This window comes from Schistocerca americana, chromosome 3 (genome assembly GCF_021461395.2).
Source record: "Schistocerca americana isolate TAMUIC-IGC-003095 chromosome 3, iqSchAmer2.1, whole genome shotgun sequence".
Taxonomy (NCBI): Eukaryota; Metazoa; Arthropoda; class Insecta; order Orthoptera; family Acrididae; genus Schistocerca; species Schistocerca americana.
In genome coordinates this window covers 888,479,128-888,503,817 of record NC_060121.1, presented here as the reverse complement: position 1 = coordinate 888,503,817, position 24,690 = coordinate 888,479,128, and the positions used below count along the sequence as shown (strand labels likewise).

Genomic DNA, 24,690 nt, shown 5'->3' with positions numbered 1-24,690 from the left:
AATCACTCCAATTGTATTTTACATCTTCTCCTGATTTTTGGGGTTTGCACTATAAAGTCACCAAACCTGCTTCATCCTCAAAGACTGTCCTCCATGATCTTGGAATAACAGTTCCATTTGTGTATCAGTATGTAATGCTCCATAAGGTGCCCATTGAGTTCTTGAATTATTGCTTTTCTTTAAAAAATTGTGTAGATATACACATGCAGCAGTGATAGTGTCTGCTTTTTCAACATTTACCATTAAAGGTTTTCACAACACACCATATACTGGTGCTAATAATTTGATGATATTTTCCACTACATTTCATGCATGTGCCTGTATACAAATGTAAATTATATTCTAGAACCTTTCTCTTGATGTTCTGGATAAGGCTTCGTATCATGTACGTGTAGTGGAAATGCATCATCAATCACTAAAACGTAATGAGATAACACTTCACTCCCAGGGAGATGTTGATGAGTCAATAATGGGACTTCTTTTTTCATTAGTGTTTGTTAAAATGAAGTTTGGCGAAACACTCCTCCATTAGAAAGCTTCCCTTGACAACCAGTATTAGCATACTACAAACAATAGTTAGTGTCTGCAATACATATAAAAACAATGCTGCATGACCCCTTGCAATTAAAGAAAAAACTGCCACCATTCTTTCACCTCTGAAGTACTGTGTGTTTTCCATCCACAGCACCAATACAATGTGAATAGTTGCAGGTTTTGTCAAAATGGTTAGCTGTTACTTTCCATTCATCTTCATTGTTGGAATCTGTAACATAAATAAAAAATAGCACTGCATTATTTTATGGAAACAGATTAGCTTGTGTCTTTATTTCTTACTTGTTTTTCAGAAAGAAAACGATTTGGTGTCTGATCTATCTGGGTGCCAGCTTGGTACCCCACCAATTCCCAGCCAACAAGTTCAGTCTGATGATGTTACAAACTTGTCAAGTAGTGAAGAAAGCTTACAGCAATTTCTTTCATCCAAGAAGAGTGCTAAGAGATATGCACCTGCTTCACTTTATTCTAAACATTAAGAAGAAGCCTACACTCTATTATAACAAACAATGAAGAGGAATGAATGTACAACTTATGGTGAACATGTCACTAATGAACTGTCAAAAGAAAATGAGCGATCACCATTTCAGTTAGCTGCGCTGTCAGATAGACACATTAATACATTACAAATAAAACAACCCTCCTAGTGTCTTAACGATAAAAAGTGATAACTTTGATTAGTTATTTCAGGTTGGTCAGTTGGTTGGAGCAGGGGATCAAACAGTGAGGCCATTGATCCAATCGGATTAGGGAAGCATGGGGAAGAAAGTTGGCCATGCCCTGTCAAAGGGACCATCCCAGTATTTGCCTGAGATGATTTAGTGAAGTCACTGGAAACCAAAATCAGGACAGCTGGACGCAGAGTTGAACCATCGACCTGCCGAATGCGAGTCCAGTATACTAACCACTGCGCCACTTCGATCGGTAGTTATTCGAAGAGACTAAAGTAATAACAAAATGTTTAACTGTAATAAGCTCACTAATCATCCATGATTTATTATTATACATGAGATATATGTAGATCTACTAGTTTTTTCTCATACAGACATCAGGAGCGGGTGAAAAAAGAAGTGCCAGAAAGATTCAAATTACACATGCAAAGTATCTCTGGATGCTTACATTAGCAAGAGCATGGATTACTGCTATTATCACAGATCATGAAATTCTTCACTTGATATTACAGACTCCAAACATGCTCCACAGCAGAATGCATTGCTTTATTCAAAGTAAGGGAGGGGATACACAGATAAAGTGGAAAATCCTTTAAGAAATTCTAGGGCTAAAACAAATGTAAGTAGGAAATAGTACTAATGAACTAGAAGGAATTCTATAAAACACCGCAAAAAGCTTCAGATGCATTTCCTACAAACAGATGTGAGCTGTTTTTGGGCACGTATAAAGAATAGAGAAAAGCAGACTAACTAAACAAAGATTCAATACTTCAACAATAAAACAATTGTATTTCTGAATCTTAAGAGTCCTAAAAGAAATGAGTGTCTGAAGAAGCTATCCAAAACAGACAAAATTTCAAGATTAACACTAAGAACTTTGATAGTTTAAAGAGAAAAGAAAAAGCAAGCACAAAAGTACTTCGCTGAAAACAGGTGAAACAACAGGCAGAAAGAATAAAAAGTATTGTGAAGTGAGAAAAAAGAAACTGCACCACACATACGAAACTATAGCTTATTATTGTGTGTTCTCCATACGTGACTGTATTAAACGAAAGACAATGGCGTGTTCTGTCAGGCAATTCACACAGATTTTTAGATCATATAGATGCAACTATTAATAAAATATTATACGTGAAAGTTGTTCCTTTACTGATACATTTCCTAAATGTTGTCAAGAACTCTAACAGGATTATTAAACGTTTAGTAGAAATTCTTCATTATTTTAGTAGATACTATATATGTACAGTGCACAATACCATGTGTGCACTGTACTTGCCTCTTTTAGAACCATACTTACAGTATGGAATTATTCCAGTAGCAATAATACTCATGCAGAACGGCCTTCCATATCTAAATACATTAACATTTCCATCCATGTACATATACAGAACAAGAATTTCATTAATCAAAGAAAAGACATTACTAGAAATAAAATGAAGATGTTGCGATAACTTCAATACTCAAGAAATGAAGTACAGTAGAACCTCGATTATCCAGTCTTCAATTAATTGAGTCCTCAGAGTACCCAACCACATGTCAGACCAATTGTCTGCACTCCATGCTGAAGAGCATGGCAGCATTAATGGTCGATTTTACTGCTGTCATACAGGTGTCCATCTGAGTCACGTTCCTCACGCATGCTCAGTTGACAGGCTACTGTACTGCTGGAGAGTCTGGTTTACTGTACTCATTAACCTACTGTACTTTTTCTGTTTATCACTGTATTCCCGTAAACTATAAAACTGCAGTATATTTTTCAACTGTTCATTAAGTTGCGATTAAGAAGTGTAAGGGATTCTAAAACTGGCTACAAATCAGAAAAGGAAACGTACTGTACTCACAATCGAATAGAGACTAAGACCTGACAGAGGAGAGTCAGTTCCTAAATTAGCATCTGAAATAGGTGTTGGAATGACAACCAGTAAGGACTGCATAAAGAACCAAAAAGATCGTAAAGGTTTTTAATTAACTTTAGACGGAAATAATGCTTTAATAACTGAAAAAGCATTGAAGAACCGCGAACTTAAGCTCCCTGATGACGCTGTGTGGGTTATATTTCGTCAGGAAAGGCGTAAGGGATGGCACTTTCATGCTCTATCGTAAAAGATAAAGCTTTTCACTCATGTACCAAAAGCTGGATGGGGGGGGAGGGGGTGAAAAAGACGCTTTGTTGGAGAAAGCAGAAGAAGGTTGTGATCTTTTTAAAGCAATTTAAGGCGTCAACATAAAAAAGGAAATTTACACGGTTCCTCAAGCTTGGGAAGAACTTAACAAAAGCACTGTACAAAAATCATGGAAGAAGGTTTGTCCTGGCCTAAACCAAGAGCAAGAAATTCCAGAAATTAATGACAGACACTGCAGGTTTAATCAGTGATTTGCAGCCTGCTGGTGTAGAGGAGTGGCTAGCAGAATTTGACGTTGCTGCTGTTACCAGTGAAGAACTTGAAACTGACCAGATCATCAACCTTGTTTTGCAACACTATAGTGTTAAATGAGAGGAATCAGATGATGAATAAAAGAAAGAAGACGAAAAGATCAGCCACTCTGCAACAAACGATGTGTTCGAAACTGACCTCAAATATTTGGAACAACCTCTATTGATCCATAATCAGCTGATTTCACTTGTGAAACGGTTTTGAATTTACGACATACATGAATATATGGCACTGTATGACAATGTCGTTTATTTTTGAGAAATGTATATGGGGCCTGAAGATGGCATAGTGGAATGCCGAAACTAGTAGTCGGAATAAAATAAAATAAAATAACATCTCAATTACATGGCTGCTGGAGAATTTCATTGATATAGATAGTTATTTGGAACAGCCAGCCGCTATAACTATGGTGAAAAGAAATGGCGTGATGCAACTACAAAGTCAAGGTTTACGAAACTGAAGTAAAAAGACATTTTACTCATTTTTAAATAGAGTTCCGGTGCTGAAATTTTCTTTTTCCTTTTTCTTTATTAGAACTGTAATTTTCTTATTTAAGTTTGATTTACTACGTTGCTTTTGGCTCTGTAAATTAGTTTTTCCTTCTCCTTTGATTAACCGATCTTTTTAGAGTTCCGAATACCCCCAGGTCCCACAAGTGATGGTTAATTAAGGTTCTACTGTACGAGTTATCCGACAGATTACAGATCCATACCACTGACGTCGATTTGCAGCAGAATTTTGGAACATGTACCGTGCCTGAGCGCTGTGAATTACCTCGAAGAAAATGATCTGTTGACACACAACATGGATTCACAAAATATCGTCCTCGTGAAGCGCAACTCGCTCTTTATTCTCACAAAGTAACGAGAGCTATCGACAGGGGTCTCAGATTGATTCCCTATTTCTAGATTTCCAAAAGATTTTTGATACCATTTCCCACAAGCAGCTTGATGTTATCGTTTACCATTTAGTAAACTCATCAGAAGATCAAATCCAATTGCAAAGTGATTTAGACAAGAGACCTGCAAAGTGCTATAAGTGGCAGTTGATTCTAAATAAGGAAAACTGTGAGGTGATCCACATAAGAGCTGAAAAAAAATTCGTTAAATTTCGGGCAAATTATAAATCACATAAATCTATAGGTTATCAGTACAGCTGAATACCTAGGAATTACAAATTCGAATCTTGCCTCGGGCACGGATGTGTGTGATGTCCTTAGGTTAGTTAGGTTTAAGTAGTTCTAAGTCTAGGGGACTGATGACCTCAGATATTGAGTCCCATAGTGCTTGGAGCCATTTGAACCATTTTTGAACACTTATTCCTGGTTCAGAAAAATAAAGTGATTGACAGGGAACCACAGCTGGGTGTGGAAGGGGGCGATGTTGACAGTTCGCCGTTACGTGCCAACACAGTATGGTTGCAACAGCAACAGCGCCCCACTTCTGCATGTCGTTCTCTGCTGCCTTTCAATGTGCAGTATTGAATTCCTTTTACAGGACTGTATTGTCCTTGTCGCTTGATGGGCGCACTCCTGTTTATCTAATGAACCGTGTTTCTGTTATTTATGTATGTCAACAAGAGCAACAAGGCACGCACTATCTTTTACAATAATCAGACTTACATTTAGTTGACGCATTTCTTACGAAAAGTGAGCTGAAATGGATATGAATCGTTCAGGTAAATACAGTTTCACACAACATTAAAACAATACAGACTTCATAACAACTTACCAACTCCTGCAGTGTGCTTGTAGATCATCATACTTGTGCAGAAGGGTATTCGTTAATAACAAGACGACATTTATTGTGGAAAGTGGTAGACACCATTCAATCATAAATGTGACACACAAACATAAAAATAAAGGCGAATTATGGAGAAAAGCAAATGTCATTTACTTCCGAGACACCTTCTTCCTTGACACTGTCGTTACTGTTCTCTAGTCAGTAGAAAAGTCACTGGAATTTCCCAAAGATGTAACTATTTTATCGGGATTACTTTCTACACCCGCTTCACTTCTCCATGCTTTTTTAAGAACCGTTTCTGTGGGGTATACAGTATTACTCCACTTCGCTGGCAATATTTGTGCCATTGTTTCCTCTAAGAGTTCTTTAATTTCTATCACTGTGAAGCTTTCATTGTTTACTTCCACATGATATCTGATCTGCGCCCAAATCATTTCAATAGCATTGAAGTGGCAGTGGTATGACTAAAGCTTAAGGACCATGTGGCCATGTTCTTTACCCACGTCACATGCTACATACTGTTGCAACTGTAACTCATTTCTTCGCTATTTACATGAGCTCCACCTTACATAAATCGCCCTGAACTTCCACATTATGGCGTTTCAGCAAATTAGTAACGTCGGCTTTTACGTTCGCCATCGTCGGAGCTTCATTTTTAATAACTAAATGGTGTAGAGTATTATCCATTTCCATGGCGGACGACCTAGTTAAGTTTTCTAATACTTGCAATTTGAGCCTCTTTGGAGAGCTATCATGGTTCATTTCCTTGTGGTAATCGAATGTTTTCATCGATCTGTAAACGAGGAGACAGTTAGGTACGAAACCATATGAAATTCCAGCATGCTAGCCAATAATTCTTGTGCACTTTCCCATGGAAACAGCAAAAATTCTAGATATACTATCATCTGTCCAGTCTTATCTGGCGTAATGACCGGCATTTATCCACGTTTCGTCGAGCCACACAATGTCTTAAGTCATCACGTTAAGAATTTTTCTTGAAAATCGACAACGCCACAATCTCTACACTATAATTTTTCATCCACTAATTTTTTTTAAATCGAAAACCGAGGTCTCTGAGAACTTTTAACAACGAAGTCTTGATGCCACTGAATAATTCCGCCTCACAAAGAGTTACACACAGTTTTTTATGGTTGGATGTTCTTTTCTCTCGTAATATCCATATACGTGGCGACGAAGCACATCTTGTTGGAATGAGTCCAAGTTCATTATTCGTAGTTATGTCCTCTTTTTCCCAGGATTCTGTAGCTTAAACGAACCAGGATCTACCTCTTGCGCACAGTATTTTTCCTTACAAACATTGACGATAGTGTTCTTTTTTCTTTGTATCTTCAAAACGTTTGCAGTTCTTTCAGCTACCTTCGTTACAGGCAATAGAGTCGCACTTTGTGTCTCTCCTTCTCGAAATCCTCGAGCACCGAGCACAAAAACTGGCATGCCTGACCACGAAAAACACAATCAGGTCGCTCAACATTCCGTTTAGCAGCCACACTTTCCTGACCACTTCCGCTGCAAGCTTCAGATATACTGTAGCGCAAAATAAGGGAATTTATAAGCATAAAATGGCTCTGAGCACTATGGGACTTAACATCTATGGTCATCAGTCCCCTAGAACTTAGAACTACTTAAACCTAATGAACCTAAGGACAACACACAACACCCAGTCATCACGAGGCAGAGAAAATCCCTGACCCCACCGGAAATCGAACCCGGGAACCCAGGCGTGGGAAGCGAGAACGCTACCGCACGACCACGAGCTGCGGACTACAAGCATAAGTTTCCTTTAATTTACGTCTATGGTCACACATTTTTGTTAACAGATTACCGGTTTCGGTCTTTAATGACCATCATCAGATTTGCAGAAAAAATAGGAAGAACATAAATACACTGGCAAACTGTATACAGCTTAAGAACAATACATAGACCATAATGAAAAGTGGTACTGACAAAATTTACATTCCTGCGCTTTAAATATGAAGAGGCATACCTGTTTCATGAAAACAAAGTCCTAATGTACTGCAGCCATAGTGGCATCGTCAAATGTTAAATGCGGAATCACCACCAGCATCGTCAAATACATATAAATAACATCACATGCACGAGTCGTGTTGTCAGTAGTACTACTGTTTAAAAGAAGTTGCCACACAGTAGCCACAATATGTTTGTGTTGTACGTTCACCAGATATCGCTAATGTCGGCATACAGTAGTTTTCAATGATTAATTGAAACAGTGGAAATAAAGGGGGGTACAATAGTTGAAGTCTGTAATAACCTTATAACGTATAAAAGGCCTTACAGCATGTGGTGTGCGTACTGTAAGACCTTCGGTACACACACCACCAGATTATTTGACTTGTTGCTCTAATGAAGTAGGCAAGTGTCAGCAATATGTCTCGTGGTCTTATCGTGGCGTGTTTATCTTCTGCCGTTAGGTCAGACGATAGAAATGCCACTTGCACGCTTAGAGTAGCAGATTGACGGTGACCAACTTTAAACAGAACTTGATTAATTTTCACACACATTTATTAAAATAATAACAAGCATAAAAATAACTTAACATGGTTCTGGATGCTATTTGCAGTGGACAATCTGAAGTTCCTTTGGTCTTGGTACGTTAATCTTATTCTCACATATCTCTGATACTTGACAAAGTGTCAATACATTTCGCTTCATGGCGATGTACAGGAATATGGTAATCTTATTAGGCGCAGACTGAAACTTAACTACAGACTAATGCAGGCTGATGCAGGCTAATGCAGACTGACTAGTCGGAGGTCTGTACACTCGTTATAATACCTCGAGCGTTCAGGTATCACTGCGCGAGTGTGATCCGCGAGGAGAAATGGTTCTACGTTAGCAGCAATCTCATTGGCTGCGTTACATATCAATACGCGGATCGGCGGAAGCAGAATTTGGTCCGTCTCTAAGACAGCGCCATCTCGTAGTGCGGAGACGGACGAGCGCTGCGCCTACGCTGTTGTGCTTAGTGGGTGCGCTCTAGTGGGAAAGTTGTGTACGCGCTGACTACGCGGAACTATGTACACAATACAGCAATAAAAAGAAGAACATGACAAGAGTAGTATTGTTAAAAAGAGGAAGAGTTAAGAAACAGTGGTTGTCATGTGGTCAACTGCCAATGTTCTAGATAATGAGGTAAATATTAAACACTGTTGACAGTGCATCTGGTAATATTAAACAACCATAAAACAAATCGCTAAAGGAGCCACAAATGAAAGAAAACAGTGCTGCACATAATCAGCGCCCTCTGTAAGCGCTAACGCCAGTATTCCGCACAGGCGGGAAGTGGTTGGAGGAACGTGACCGGCAGAGAGCCCTTCGTACCCTGCGGCACTCCGTTGCAAGAAAATAATCATAAAATTCCGTAACAGCGCATGATCCACATTATCTGATTAATGCAGTCTATGAAATGAATTAACGCCCTCCGCCGGCCGGTCCTCGGGGATAGCGTCGCTGATGACGACGACGTAACAGCGACCGAACGCCCAATCGGTCGAACAGAATGCCGACGCCTACCTCTGATGCCCTTAAATCGTGCAGACCGCTGCTGAATCCGCCAGTTACGCGGCGCCGTGTTTATTAGAAGGTTTTCGAAGAGTTGGCTAATGCAACCGCGCTACACGCGGCCCGCGCCTGCGTAATTCTGCTAATGCTGCGTTCTGGCTGTTGATGACTGCCGCGCGCGTACACACATACCGACGCTCGTTGCAAAACTGTGTCACCTGCATAACGCGTCGGCCAGCCTTCGTCCACCGTCTGCCGTAACGTTGGCGCATCGCGCACTGAAACACACTAAATCACGATTTCGCACCATATTTCCTAAAAATAACCCCTTGTTCTCTAGAATACCTCCCTCGTACGAAAAGAATTCGTCCCAGAATTCAAGCAAAAAGTCAATAACAAATACGGTTCATTTCACAAACACCACAAAATGCGATTGATTCACTATTTACACTGTGTTCATTCACTTCTGTTCTCTCATAAACATTACTCAGTGTTCTGCTGCAGTGCCTCACAACTGTTCAGTGATTTTATCTGGACCCTTAGGTTAAAGGTTGGAAGGGGCGGCATTTGGGCTACCTTCCTCTTGAGCCGATAGTACACTAATCCTACGACAAAGATAAAAATGCAGGTGGCGGTGGTTGATGATCCAATAACTAGTAAGCGTTGCTTATGCTCATTATGGTACTCATGCACTCGTTGAAAAAGATGTTCCATAGTTATACGTCCATCCTGAGCTGCTAGCATCCGGTCCAAAGAGGCGAGCAAAGTCGGGTCTAATGTGCTATTCAAAAGAGTGAGATTTTCTTTCGTGACGAGTTGCACCGGTTCGTCGGGTACGTAGATCAATGTGCGTGCTACGTTCATGATTGTAGTTCCAGTAATGGCGGCTGGTAAACGAAAAGTTGGCTCTGAAATGTCACACTGTGTGCCGCTAATTAACAGTCCCTGCCCCTGTAATTCTATTCTTTGCGTACTCCCTTGCTTACCCTGCTCGTAACAAACGCAAATAACGATCGTGTTTCCCATTACCGAAAATATACAATGTGGACCCACTTGCTGAAAGAACTGCACCGCGCCTGCTATAATATCCTTAGGGCATTCCGCGACTGGTTCTTGAGAGCGGAATAGAGAATACTCACAAGATTTGGGAACAGTGTGTAACAATTTCGCGGGGCAGATGGTAACTGAACCTGTTCGACAACGCAGCAAGTCTTGTGCAGTGAGGAACGCGTGAGCTTGTCTGTTACGTGCCACTAACAGTATTTCCTATACGGTTAATTGTACGAATTTCTGCAAAATTTCCCACTTCACTGGATACGTATGTTAGGAGTAACATTCAAATTTGCAATCCTTACATGTTAATGGTATTATTATACGAATTCTCAGCAGGGTACCTATCCGTATACTGGTAACAGTGGCCATTTTGTAGTACAGAGATAAGTGTTCGTCTGTTAATGTCGTCAGTAGCTCCAGGGATGCGGGCAGTTCCGATTAAACTTTCCGTAGTCCTTCCCGAAGTTGTTCGGAAGGTAACAGTACCATGGTTAGGTGACCGCACATTGCGTGCAACAAAACCTCCTGTAGTTCCGTGTCTTCTATGTGTGCTTCTGTAATACTATCAGCAAGAAAACGGAGCAGCTTAGCGATTACCAGCTGTGAATCGATGTTATCCAACCGGTACTTGATTATACCCAGGTCGTGATTGGTTGTCGGCTGTGGCCTTAATGTGGGACATCAAGGTCACGGCCAAAGCTCGCAATGGGCACGCATTATTAACTACATCTTTCTCCAAACTCTCTAGTTGGATTGTGTGAAGATCTAGCATTCCCTGGTTGCTATTCACATTATCCTGTACCTGCCGTAGCGTTTCATTAATACTTCTAATATCTTCCGCATCAGCTGTCCCAAAAACAGTTTTTAGGATACGGCCACCTGTGTCTAACCATCCTCTTTTCCTACGGACATGCGAGATTAACCCTGCAGTTTGCCGCAACTGAGCTTGTAAGTGTGCAAAAGCTGATCGTAGTAGCTGATATTCCCCCTGTGTGTCATTAAACCTTGACTAATTAGCCACCCTGGAATGAAGTTCATTAAATATATCCTCTAATTTACAGATTTCGTCTTCAACCGCCCAAATATTACAGTCCACCGTTAAGGTCCATTGACGTCTGGACATAATTACGTCCGCTTGTCGCGAGAACAAAACACCACTTCATATTGGACGTGCCTTCAAGGCTTCAGCTAAGTTGCAACAGCAAAACAGAATAACTATGCTGAGAGATAGTGCACACCTTCCCTCTTCCCCCTTCAGCGCAAACCATGATGCTGGAACTACTGGTCTTACCAGAACGTCACGCCTCCTGAGAAACAAAAGAAAAACAACTCACATTAGCTCTTCCTTTTTACGCGTGGCCTAAGAGCATAATAGCATGTCTGATCGCTTCTCTTGTTTATCTACTCCTTTCTTATTCTTTTTCCTAGATTCATCTTTCTCTCCACTAGAAGTTACTGCAGACAATGAAGGAAATTCCTCAAAATTCCCCTTGAAAGGCCTAATTCAGCTCACACGCACAATAGTAGAGCGAGTTGGAAGCTGTAATTTTACATTCACCGGCGATGTCATCTCGATCACCTGGAAAGGACCTTGGTAACAGGATACAAATTTTTTCGTTTTGCCTTTTGGCACATACGGATTAGTCATCATCACCCATTGTCCTACATGATATTTGGGTAAAGCTGCCTTTCTATTGTGAACTTTGTCCTGTCTCTCTAATGCTTTAGTGTTCATGTTTTTCACCTGCCGCCAGATTGTTTTCAACTTTGTGGATAAATCCTTAACAGCCAAAATATCGGTTCCTGGTGGGGGTCTGGAGCAATTCAAACAGAGATGGCATCTTCTGACCGAACAGTACTTCATACAGAGACAATCCAGTACTTTCATGCACTTTTGAGTTATACGCCGCTGTTACAAACGCCAATAGGGTATCCCAATTGTTGTGTTGCGAATTTACATAACTTAACATCTTGGCTATTGTACAATGAACTCTCTCGGTCCGACCATTAGCCTGTACGTGTGACGCACTCGTTCTCAATTTCTTTACATGCAACAACTTGCTTAACTGTTTCATCAAATCGGACATAAAGTTTGTAGTTACAGGTGTTCCGAATTTCGATATCCATTGATGTACCATGCCGTGAGCCACTGATCCGGCTTGAAGGTCCGTAATAGCTGTCATAGACACATAGCGCGAAAATGATCTATTATTGTTTAAACACAGCAATCACCCACTGGTGTTTGCACAAACGGTCCCAAGACATCTACGCCAAGTAATTGGAGAGGTCTATCCACTTCCGGTAGTCATTGCAACGCAATTTTCTGATGACTCAATTCCGCCCATTGAGCACACGGAATGCAATTCTTTACATCCTGATCGACATCTTGCCTACACGTTGACCACCAATAACTCTGTGCTGCCCTCCTTTCCGTTGGTCTTCGACCCAAATGACAAGAAAACATTGAATCATGTGCTTGCCTTAAAATTTCGCATCGCAATATTTCTGGTACGACTATGCGTGGACCGTTCCTAGTTTTACGGTACAATACCCCATCTTCCACGATGAACTGTTGCTGCGAGGTAAATCGTTGACAATCTGCGTCAGTGGTTTGTGCCTCCTTCCATTTGTTCTCACTTATTCCTGTGCATTCCATGGTGCATACTTTATGACTCAGACCATCTGCGTTTCCGTGCGATTTACCCGGTCGATGAATCACTTCAAAATCGTTCTCACTAAGATGGAAAACCCAATTAGTTAATCTACTCATTGGGTATTTAAGCCCTAACAGCCACTTCAGTGGTGCATGGTCAGTAATAACCTTGAAACGTCGTCCATACAAATAACACCGGAAATAGGTTATTCCGAAAATTAATGCCAATAACTCCTTTTCGGTTGTTGAGTAGTTGTTTTCTGCATTGTTTAGCTGTCTGGAAACATATGCTATTGGGTGTTACCGCCCATCTATTTCCTGAGATAATACAATAACCAAAGCAAAATTGCTAGAGTCACAAGATAATATAAACTGTTTACTAAAGTCTGGAAAAGCCAAAACTGGACTAGATGTTAACAAATTTTTTAACTTTTGAAAAGCCTCTTTGCATTCTGCTGACTAGTGAAATTTTGCTCCCTTCTTCAACAACTGCATGAGGGGCCTTCCAATTTCCGCAAATTTTAGAATATACCTCCTGTAAAAATTGGTGAGGCCTAAATAAGACTGCTACACTTTTACTTTTGTAGGTGTCGGAAAATTGATTACCGCGTCTACAAGTTTTGGATCCGTGCAGGCACCCTCCTGCCTTATAATATGACCTAAATAACGAACTTCTTGCAACAAAAAATGACATTTTTCCATATGAAGAGGTAACTGCGCTGCTTTCAGACGATCGAAAACTTTGCGCAAACGGCGCACATGTTCTTGCATTTACTTTGAGAAAACAATTATGTCATCCAAATAAAATAAAATAAATGCCGGAGCATTTTTGAGTCCGACAGGCATTCGCCGATACTGAAAATGATCTGTAGGTGTTGAAAAAGCTGTCTTCGGTCGGTCATCCGGGGCGACCTCCAACTGGTGGTAGCCACTTCGAAGACCCAAGGTCGTGAAGTACCGACACTGACCCAAATTATCCAGAGCTTCAGTGATATTAGTCATTGGGTATGCATCCAATATAGTTTTTTGATTCAGGAAACGATAATCACAACAAAAACGATATGCCTAGCCCCCATCAGGTGATTTTTTACCCACTATTACGACAGGAGCGGACCAGGGACTACTACTGGTTTCTATTATTCCATCCCTAAGCTGTTGATTAATAAATTCTTCCATGACAGGCTGTAAACTTTCTGGATCACGATACGGACATTTATACACTGGTGCTTCATTCCCAGTTGGAATGTAATGTTGAACTAACGGTGTGGCGGGCAGTGGACGTTGAAAATTAAATAACTCTTTGTATTCCATCAAATGGTTCTCCATGACTTCTCTGTCTTGCCCTTCTAAATGTGTTCCTTTACCCCTCAGTGCGGACCAGCTGACAGACCCTCCCGGCATTGTGTAATCTGCTGCGAAATCCTTATCCAGTTCATCTTCCCCTATTATCTCCAGATTCGTTATTATGGTACCTCATGCTAACTGCACCTCTTCAAGGCCAAAATTATCAATACTGAAAGGCACATCCTTTTTTCATTCTATCTCCCGCATGTAGGACACTCTATGGCGCGTAAAACACTTGATTTTATCCAGCGGCTCATTCTCAGACAAAGGTTCAACGACACACAACGAATTTACCAGCACGCTAGCTCCAACATCTACCCAGATTATTTTCCCTGTACCCTTCTGTATAGTACCCTGCTAGTTAACCCTAAGGGACCTTGTACACAGTTTAGGTGGCCCACCTGACGTCTGGGCGGTTCCTTGCGACAGCAATGGTTTTTAGGCCGTAGAACCTAGATGAAATAGAATTCCACCCACTTCTACTGTACGCCGTTCCAGGTTAACTTTTGCATGATGTGCAACCAGGAAATCCGATCCGAGTATGAAATCATAGCTGCTGCCAACAACTGGAAGAACTTCTACCTTCACCTAGAAATTCCTCATTTCCACTCGGAAGTTTAACACCACTGATCCAAGTGACTTCACCTGTCCCCCACCCACACCACTTAACGCCCACCATGGTGATTTTAATTCCACTTTACCGAGTACATTTCTATTCACCACGGGTACCTGAGACCAGGTATCCAAAAAAAATTTGCACGGTCTGCCCCTCACCAAGTGGTCAGAAAAAAGTCTGCCACTGATTCTGCACTAGCATTAATCCTTACTGGAGGTGTTGCACAGTGGACACACCACCCCCTGCCCCATTTAACTGAGGGGGATGAGGACCACCTTGCGGTTTCCTATCATGTTTCTGCCAGGACCCATTGCAATTACTCTCCCGATGACCCCAACGTCTGCATTTCCTGCACTGCACTTCCTTGCAATCGCGTCTAATGTGTCCCATCCGACCACATCTGAAACATTTTATTTCTGTATTAAACACTGCTTTCCTGTCCTGCGTCTTTGTTACTGCTTCAACTTCCTCTAACGCCACAGCGATTCCGACTGCCTCATTGAGAGTTTTAGGGAATTCCATCCTAATCTTGCGGGAGGTTTCGGGTTGTATTCCCCGCAAAAATGGGTCTAGTGCCCTCTGCTCAGCTTCCTGCAGAATGGTTTCATTAACCCTATCGGAATCTGTTAGCTCACAGGTATTAACATTAATTTTATGAATTCTTTTGATATATTCTATTCAATTGTTCCCGATAATATGTAGACGTATTTTTCCTCTGATATCTTTCCAGCTACCCTGTTTTGAATACTTCAAATGTCCAAGCATCCCTCAATTCTTCATGGCATGTAACGTACGCTCTGGCATCCCCAGTTGCTTTCAACTTAGCCACATGCAAAAGTGTTTATGCACCCCAATTTCCCAATTTAGAAGCTGTGCTAAGGTTCTCAAAAAAAAATCATACCATCCTCCCAAGCTTTTCCCGAGAAAGGGATGACCAAAGACGCAGCGTTAGTGTCAAGAATTACTGCAATAACAGGAAACCGTTTCTTGCTCGCTTCTTTAGACCGAGCAAGCTCTATCTCTAATTCTGACACTCGCTCAAGTAGCTGTTGAATAGCCACGTCGGCTGACACAGACTGTTCCATCACTACCAGCTATCAAATCAAGACTGCAGTAAGCCCAGAAAGAAGAACAGGAAGGGAAGATGGACTATGCTACAGGTTCAGACAAACCACCAAACGAAAAATTGGCACTTATGTGTCATGTTGCAGGAGTTGGTAATCCATTGTCGCCCTTCTCAGGTGCCACATATCCTCGTCGATTACCAGCCACAGTTTCCTCCAAATCCAGGGAGAAGACCACTACTGTCACCAATTGTAACAGGAGTGTGTGATATGCAGGTTGTCCGACTGACACCACTCGTAATTGAATGACCGGAGCGGCTGATGTGGTCGGGGTTGTAAGGCGTGGCTGGGTAGAAGAAGGTGGCTGTTTTTAGCAATCTTCCTCTTTATTGTTCGTTCTTCCTATACAATTTCCGGTAGCTCAGCCCCACCGCTCGTGTCATGGTGGAGACTTGCTGATGCACGCAGCCCGTGGAACGCGACGCCATGCTCGGTCAGCGGCTGCACAGGCGGTAGAAGTTTAGCAGCATGAGGCCCGACCTAGCACGGCTCCTCCAGACGCTGCTGCTCGTGACGACGCCGGGAGTCGCCGGTGCAGCGGCGAGCAATGCCCTCCGCCGGCCAGCCCTCGGGGACAGCGTCACTGATGACGTCGATGTAACAGCGACGAAACGCCCAATCGGGCGAACCGAATGCCGACGCCCACCTCTGATGCCCTTAAATAGTGCAGACCACTGCTGAATCCGCCGGTTACGCAGCGCTGTATTTATTAGAAGGTTCTCGAAGAATTGTCTAATGCAACCGCGTCACACGCGGCCCGCGCCTGCGTAATTCTGCTAATGCCGCGTTCTGGCTGTTGATGGCTGTCGCGCACGTACACACATACCGACGCTCGTTGCAAAACTGTGTCACCTGCATAACGCGCCGGCCAGCCTTTGCCGCCATCTGCCGTAAGGCTGGCGCATCGTGCACTGAAACACACTAAATCACAATTTCTCACCATATTTTCTAAAAATAACCCCTTGTCCTCTACAGCGGCTTAAAGCACTTAATAAAGACAGGGCCTCCAGTCCAAGTGGTATACCACTCCGGTTTCTTTCAGCATACACTGATGCGATAGCTCCATATTTGTCAATCATATACAACTGCTTGCTCGTTGGAAGTTCCTGAAATTTGCACAGTGCGCAACAGGAAGGAAGGTAATAGGAGTAATTCGCTGAATTTCGGACCCTTATCGCTAATGTCGATTTGCTGTTGTAAATATTTGCCATGTATTGTTGTAAATATTTGTCATGTATTGTTATTTTTCTGACATGTTCTACATCCTGGAGTACCTCCTCACTACGGATCAATTGGAATGAAAGTAAATCTAATCTAATTTAATCTGCAGTAGGATTTGGAAAATATACTGTGCCCAAACATTGTGAAAAATATTGAAGAAAATGATTTATTGACAAACAGTCAACACAGGTTTATCTATATCTACATATAATTTACAGAATAAATCACCCAGATCTAATGGATGTAAATTCAACTAAATATTTGAGGACTGCAATTATGATTAACTTAAATTGGAACGATCGCATGGGTAATGTTGCAGGGGAAAGCAAACCAAAGACTGCAATTCATTAGCAGAACACTTAGAAAATGCAACAGGTCCACTAAACAGACTGCTTACACTACGCTTGTCCGCCCTCTTGTGTAGTATGGCTGTATGGTGTGGGATCCGCCTCAGTTAGGATCGACAGAGGACATAAAAAAAGTTCAAAGGGAGGCAACTCGTTTTGTGCTATCGTGAAACAGCATAGACAGTGCCACGAATATGATAAGCCAATTGGCTTGACAATCATTAAGACAAAGGCGTTTTTTGTTCTGGCAGAACTTTCTCATGAAATTTTGATCACCAGTTTTCTCTTCAGAGTGTGAAAATGTTTTGTTGGCGCCCACGTTCATAAGAAGGAATGATCATTATAATAAAATAAGAGGAATCAGAGTTCTCAAAGAAATATATAAACGTTTGTGTCCCCGCGCGTTCTTCGAGAGTGGAACGGTAGAGAAGTAGCTTGGAAGTGGTTCGATGAACCCCCTGCCAGGCACTTAATTGTGAATTTCAGAGTCATAAGTACTGTAGATCCTGTATGTAGTGCACACAAATGCGTCTATTTTGTCAATGGAAGTCATGATGAGGATACTGTGGTTGTATGGTACGATAGCTATCAGCCACTATATTGACATCTTTAAAAACTATATCGTTATTTGCCAAAACCAGTGCTGTGCGAGACTATCGGAATCAAATGGCTGCAGGACACTAATATGAAGAATTATTGTCAGTGAAATCTACTTGAAAATTATTTTTTCAACAGATCACGCTACGTAATACTTGGCCTTTTCAGTGTAGTAACTGCCTTTTACCAGCGCAGTCACAGGACTAAAAGCGCCTCTCTCGTCATAAGCTTATGTTGAAACATGTGACACTGTGAGCTTTTTTTCAGTTTTGACCAGCACATAGAACGCAGTTTGATATTTTACACTGTGACTGTGCTGCTAAAAGCAGATGTTACAGTATAAATGCAACATAATCATATTTTAAGTTATACAAAAACGTAAACGTTTCTGGTAAAGAACTGGAAGACATCAGTGGCGCCATGGCACTTAAATACGTACAACAGAAGACCAGTAATTCGTCTTATTAATGTACGGTTCCCTAATTTTATTCAAACCTGGTGATGACAGAGAACAGTAAACAATTAAAATATGCCATCAGTTTATTAATTGTTAGCCGTTGCACAACTTTTCGACACAAATATTTTTCTGTGATAATAATGAATTCTACGCTTCTGTGAAAAAGAAAGCTGTACACTTAAATAGGTTTTGACAGTTTTCTGTTGAATTAAATCAGTAGTATTTACGTCGGTATGGTGAAAATTTTACTAAATATCTTACGTTATTTCTATTCTAAATTTAAAGTCTCTTATGAAAAGTCGATTGCTCGACAGTCAAAATCTTTGGCAATGTTTTGAAGTGTTATGGAGTGTCAAGATCCTAAGTTAATGTTTTGAATTGTGATTGTGATTGTTTGTATGTATTAATCGAGGCTATGGATGCAAACGGTAATGGAAAACGCATAGTTACGAAGTTTAGAGACTTGCTAAATAGACAACGGCAAGATTCAGAGGGTGGTCCTGAATGTCCAGATCTTGATTTTGTGTACGACGATGCGGATAATATGATCAACGAAATCGCGGAACTGTACAGCTACACAGAACAACCTGAATTTCAACATAATCTCAAGGCGTTTGAAGATCAAATGAAGGAATATAAGTTAGCTCCATTTTGGCAGAAGCTATCGGAAGTCCAGCAAAGATCTGTTGTAATGAAATTGCTAGACCAGTTGGAAGTGTCAAATAAATCTTTGCGTATGAAGGCTGCACGATGTATACTGTATTTGGCGCAGGGTTGCTGGGCAGAGCTACAGTCAGACGCTGAACAGCAAGAGTGGTCTTTGAAGAACATCATGTTACTCTATGAATGTGGGGTTTTAAGCACGTTTGTGGAACTATTAAATATAGAAATAGAAAACTGTACTTCGGCTGCAACGGACTCCAGAAAACTTACAGTAAGTTTAGCGGATTCAACAGATTTGAGAATTATACTAAGCGTTTTGTATTTAATGATAGAAGTTATGCGTGTGGATCAAGATGACGATTGTGAACAGTGGAAAATAAATCGTGAAGCATTCAGAGGTGAGTTGGGAAATCCCCTGGGGGACGAGCTGCTGGTTGTAAAACTTCTTGGTATGGTGACACGTTTCTGTAGTGGCTCTGCACCACATTTTCCTATGAAGAAAGTACTCCTGGTGCTGTGGAAAACAATACTAGTTTCGTTGGGTGGTATGGACACATTAAGGCAACTTAAACAGCAGTATCGTGAGCAGGCTGGCCTAAGTGCAACACAAGATACAATGGAAGTAGTTCGCACAATGAGGGCATCGTCACCACCTGCTAGTGCTGCAGACTTGCTGGAAGCACAGAATCAAAAAAGAAACAATCGACCATTCCGCAGGAGTCTAATGAAACAGAGTTCACTTGATGAAATATCTGGGATGGAATTTGAATCCTCATATCAAGCAGACGAGGAAGTACGTGACTTTGAAGAAAGACAGGCAATGGAAGAAGCAGGAGAAGTTCCACAACCACCAAGCCCAAGACCGAGCACACCAATTCCATCAAAGAACAAGGGCCTTCCGTGGGCACCAAAAGCTCGGCAGAAGGATCTCGATATGTTTCTTGAAAATACAAGAGTTAAATTTGTAGGTTTCCCATTACAAGGCGATAGAGAATCACTAGCTGGACTGCCCCATCCAATACACGAAGGTGTTGAGGTTCTGAAACATAACATGTATACTTCGCTGGCGGAGATACAGATACAGAAAGAAGAAGAAATTGCAAGAAATCCTTTATCAACTGTGGAACCCCCTATTCCAATGACACCAACGGAGGTATTATATCAAGGAATGTTACCAAATTTGCCCCAGTACATGATTGCATTACTTAAAATTCTGCTCGCTGCAGCTCCAACATCAAAAACCAAAACTGACTCTATAAATATTTTAGCAGATGTTCTTCCAGAAGAGATGCCAATGACTGTGTTACAATCCATGAAACTTGGCATGGATGTTAGTAGACACAAAGAGATCATAGTAAAAGCTGTTTCAGCAGTACTCCTTTTGTTATTAAAACATTTTAAAATCAATCATATCTACCAGTTTGAATTTATGTCACAGCATTTAGTTTTTGCCAACTGTATACCTCTCGTATTGAAATTTTTTAACCAAAACATTATCGCGTATGTAAGTGCAAGAAATTCAATTCCTATTTTGGACTTTCCAGCATGTGTCATTGGCGACCAACCAGAATTGACTATAGAGAGTCTTGAAATTGGAGAGAATCAGCAGTATTCATGGCGCAATATATTTTCGTGCATCAATCTCCTCAGGATACTTAATAAACTAACAAAATGGAAACACTCGCGTATCATGATGCTTGTCGTGTTTAAATCAGCACCAATCTTAAGGCGCACCCTAAAAGTTCGCCATGCAATGATGCAGCTGTATGTTTTAAAATTACTGAAGATGCAAACAAAATATCTGGGTAGACAGTGGAGAAAGTCAAACATGAAAACAATGAGTGCAATTTATCAGAAAGTTCGACATCGGTTAAATGATGATTGGGCATATGGGAATGATCAAGATGCACGTCCCTGGGACTTCCAAGCAGAAGAATGTGCTTTACGCTCTTGTGTTGACAGGTTTAATAGTAGACGATATGGCTCAGGATCAAGTGACCCTGAATTTGAACCCATGGATCACTGTGTAACAAGTGTGCTTGGACAGCCCTTTGAACTCACTGACTATTTTAAGCAGCATTACGAAGTGTGGCTACAGAGTGAAGTTTTTGACAGATCATTCGGAGATTTCTTCTGACAGCAAAGATTTATTCTGTGTCATAATAGTATCAAAATGAATGAAATTGAAACATCATGTTAAAAAAATATACATTCATTTTTCCATTCATATGTCGTTATGTGTTTGGAAGAAGTATGGTAATTAGTTTTCAAATTTCTTTTTGAAATGAGGGAAATGAATACCAGTGATGGATTCCAAAATCTGCAATCTTATTGCACTGATATTCATATCAAGTTTTCCATGTCTGTTATACTGCTTCTCAGGTAGGTTATATCTGTTTCTTCTGCTCTCGCATTCGACATGTTCATTCACATGTGCCATCTGGAGAAGATTCAGAAAATGTTTTAATATTATTGGAAATTCATTGAATAATAATAGTGATTAAATTTATTACTCATGGGCACTTCCTTGCAATAGTTCATACTACCAAGCTTTCTTTTGGATGCATGACATGTGCATTTAGATCAAACTTTTTTTTGATAATGTAACTGTGAACAAAACTGAAATAATACTGACACTGTTTTACTTTTATTAATCAGTGAATAAGTGACACATGCAGTGATCTCTAGATACCCATTCATGATACTGTAATGCAGTATTCTCCAAATACCACTTAACAGTTGATGATTGATTGCCCCCCTTGGAAACCATAAATATTTTCTTACGAATGGCTATTGAGGCTAACCACAAAAGGAAGTATTTGTTTTCCTTTGTCGTAATTTTACCTGACTGTGGTTTTATGATGAATTAAACCCTGTCATGTAACATGGTAAGGATTATATTAAGATCATTAGAGCAGTTATATTTCACTCTCTGACCTACTCTTTAAGTCATTGTTTTGTGCAGGATCAAGTTTGATTTGAGTCTGATCACATCCACAAAACATAATGTGAAATGCAGACATAGGTGTAGCCTGATGACCATGATGCCACATGAAACTCTTCCCCTTCCTCCTCCTCCACCCCCCCCCCCCCCCCCCACCCCTCCCCCCCCCCCCACACAAAAACCTCATCACATGAAATTGTGGAACACATGTTGTACGTTTCTCTCTTTCCATTTCTTACGCTGCAGTCTCAGTACACTACAGTCTCAGACAGCAGTAATTGAACAGCAAGTTTTCCTATAACATGATTATTTATTATCTGGTGGCAACAGAAAAGTGTAGATGTGTGAAACTATACCACATTCAAGCCAATAATTTTTTTCTTTGCATTTTGTGTGGCTGTATTCCTGTTTTATTCCTGTAACGTAGCTTCTAAGTCTTACTTTTGGGTTTCCTGATTTTTTTTTTTTTTTTTATTTCTTTTTTCTTTTTTATATATTGATCTCTGTCGGACCAAGTGGTCTAGCAGTAAAGCATGTGTCTGGAACTTCTTCACTTTATTGCATTACTTTATTTAGCCATTTGTTTCTCAGATATAAATACAAAAGTGCACAAAAATCACATAAGTGATACTCATGAATGTACCTGGCAGGGACATAGGCCTCCTCAACAGCATTTATAACTGATATATCTTCGGAATGAAGACATTATGATTGGAAGACTACATATAAGAAATACAACAAAATGGTGAGAATGTCAAACGATGGGGTGCTAATGAACAACAAAAAGGAAGACGTAATGCATATGTGAAGCAGCCACAATGCACAAGCTGTACTCGCTATCAACTTTCTGTTATCTTTTTCCTGGGACTGTGTTGATTTTACATCTCCAGCTGGTATGAGGAGATATTGACCACTGTATGTTTTTAATAGTATCACTATTTAGAAAACATGTAAAAAACGAAAACTATGTATAGTTTCTGTTAAAAAAAGTACTTGATACAAATTTCAATACAGGTTCCTTTGTATTTTAAGCAAAATTCTGTGTTTATTGCCTCACATTTGTTGTAATTGAATTTACATTTTAGTAGACTCTAATTTAAACCATTTTATATGGGTCATAAATGACATTAGAAAGTATGCAAAAAATAGAGTACAAAATACATTTAATAAACATTGTTAAGACCAACACTTTCATGCACATGGAGATTAATATCTTACACTCTTGAAGGACCATATACAAACCGTCTGTTTTACTCTTTAAATCAACAAACATTTGCAGGTAGCATATGTAGACTTCTTCGTTGCTTATATGATTTTTTAAGTGTATCATAGGCAAAACACAGTAGCTCACTGGTGAGCAAAAAAGTATTTTTAAAGGATGTAAGGATGTGTCCACCATACCTGCAGGGGCAAATGTATCAGTTTCGTAATGTTTTCTAAATTTCTCTGTTATAAAATTTCTCCTATTATATAAAATCTTAAATTTGTGGAAAAATTTTACTTTTCACTTTAAAAAAAATCAGCTGAAATAAGCTAAAATTTACACCATGGAGAACTATAGAAAATAATCTGAGATCCTAACTGTAATCCTTGTAATGATGTTTTATATGTATAGATGGAATCTCATGTTACTGAAGTAATTGTAACTGTTGTATTCAAGATTGTAATATATTTGTAAGATTGAGATTTAATTTATTGACAAGCATTAAAGCAGCACAACTTACATTGCTCTTTGTTTTATTGTCTTATGAATCATACATGTTGAGGGGAAAGTTCTTCATCCAGAATTATTGGTTAAAGTAGTAAATGGTGAATGGGTGGTATTCCAAACTTCATCATAAAGAAATAATTATAAATATTACAGAACACATTGCACGGGCAATAAGTTCATTCTTTTCAACAGGAACCTTTCCAGACTGTTTTAAAATTGCCAGAGTGATCCCTGTTCATAAAAAAGGTGAAAAACAAAGTTTAAAAACTATAGATCAGTCACTTTATTATCAGGTTTTGCCAAAATATTGAAGGAGTCATGTTCAGCAGATTAATGAAATTCCTGGCCAAGAGCAAAATCCTCACTGATAGTTTCTAGAAAAATAAATCTGACTTGTGCCATCTACAATTTTCAAAATGCTATAGAAGCAGTGGACAAAATCTAAGCAAAGCTTTTGACATCTTGTACTACAGAACCCTCTTGGAAAAGCTCCAAAAGTATGGCATTTAAGACTGCATTAACATGGATCTCTTCATACTTAACAAATCAGAAACAGAAAGTAGTAATAAGACATGAACTAAATGATAGCACTAGAACCTTTTTTTCAGATTCAGGAATAATAAAAAGTGAAGTCCCTCAAGGATCCATTGTTCAGCATATTCTTTTCCTCCTGTATGTGATCAAACAAGATCTAAGCACTGAGTCACAAATAAATACTTTTTTGCAGGTGACAAGAGCATCCTTTGTACAGGGAGAACCTCAGGACAACTACAAGCAGAGGTAAATAAAGCTACAGACCAGCTAAATGACTGGTTGAAGGAAATAAGCTAGTAATAAATAATCCGAAAAAAGTTCTCTAAAATTCTGTTTAAAGGGGGAAGCCTCCAACATCTCCATGACAATAAACTGCAGCATTATTAGCAGCCTGACTGGAAACAATTTTTAGGCATATGACTTCAACATGATTTTGAATGGCAGACACACATTACAAAAACAAATGCAACACTGAAGAAAGTATGC

General features: G+C 40.1%; 1 protein-coding gene across 1 annotated transcript; it reads left to right on the top strand.

Moving 5' to 3' along the window:
• Window positions 1-18,700: 18,700 nt before the first annotated feature.
• Window positions 18,701-22,437, top strand: LOC124606842 (striatin-interacting protein 1). Its single transcript, XM_047138918.1, has one exon. The coding sequence runs from the start codon at window positions 18,768-18,770 to the stop codon at window positions 21,150-21,152; it is 2,385 nt and encodes a 794-aa protein (XP_046994874.1). The 5' UTR covers window positions 18,701-18,767; the 3' UTR covers window positions 21,153-22,437.
• The last annotated feature ends 2,253 nt before the right edge of the window (window positions 22,438-24,690 follow it).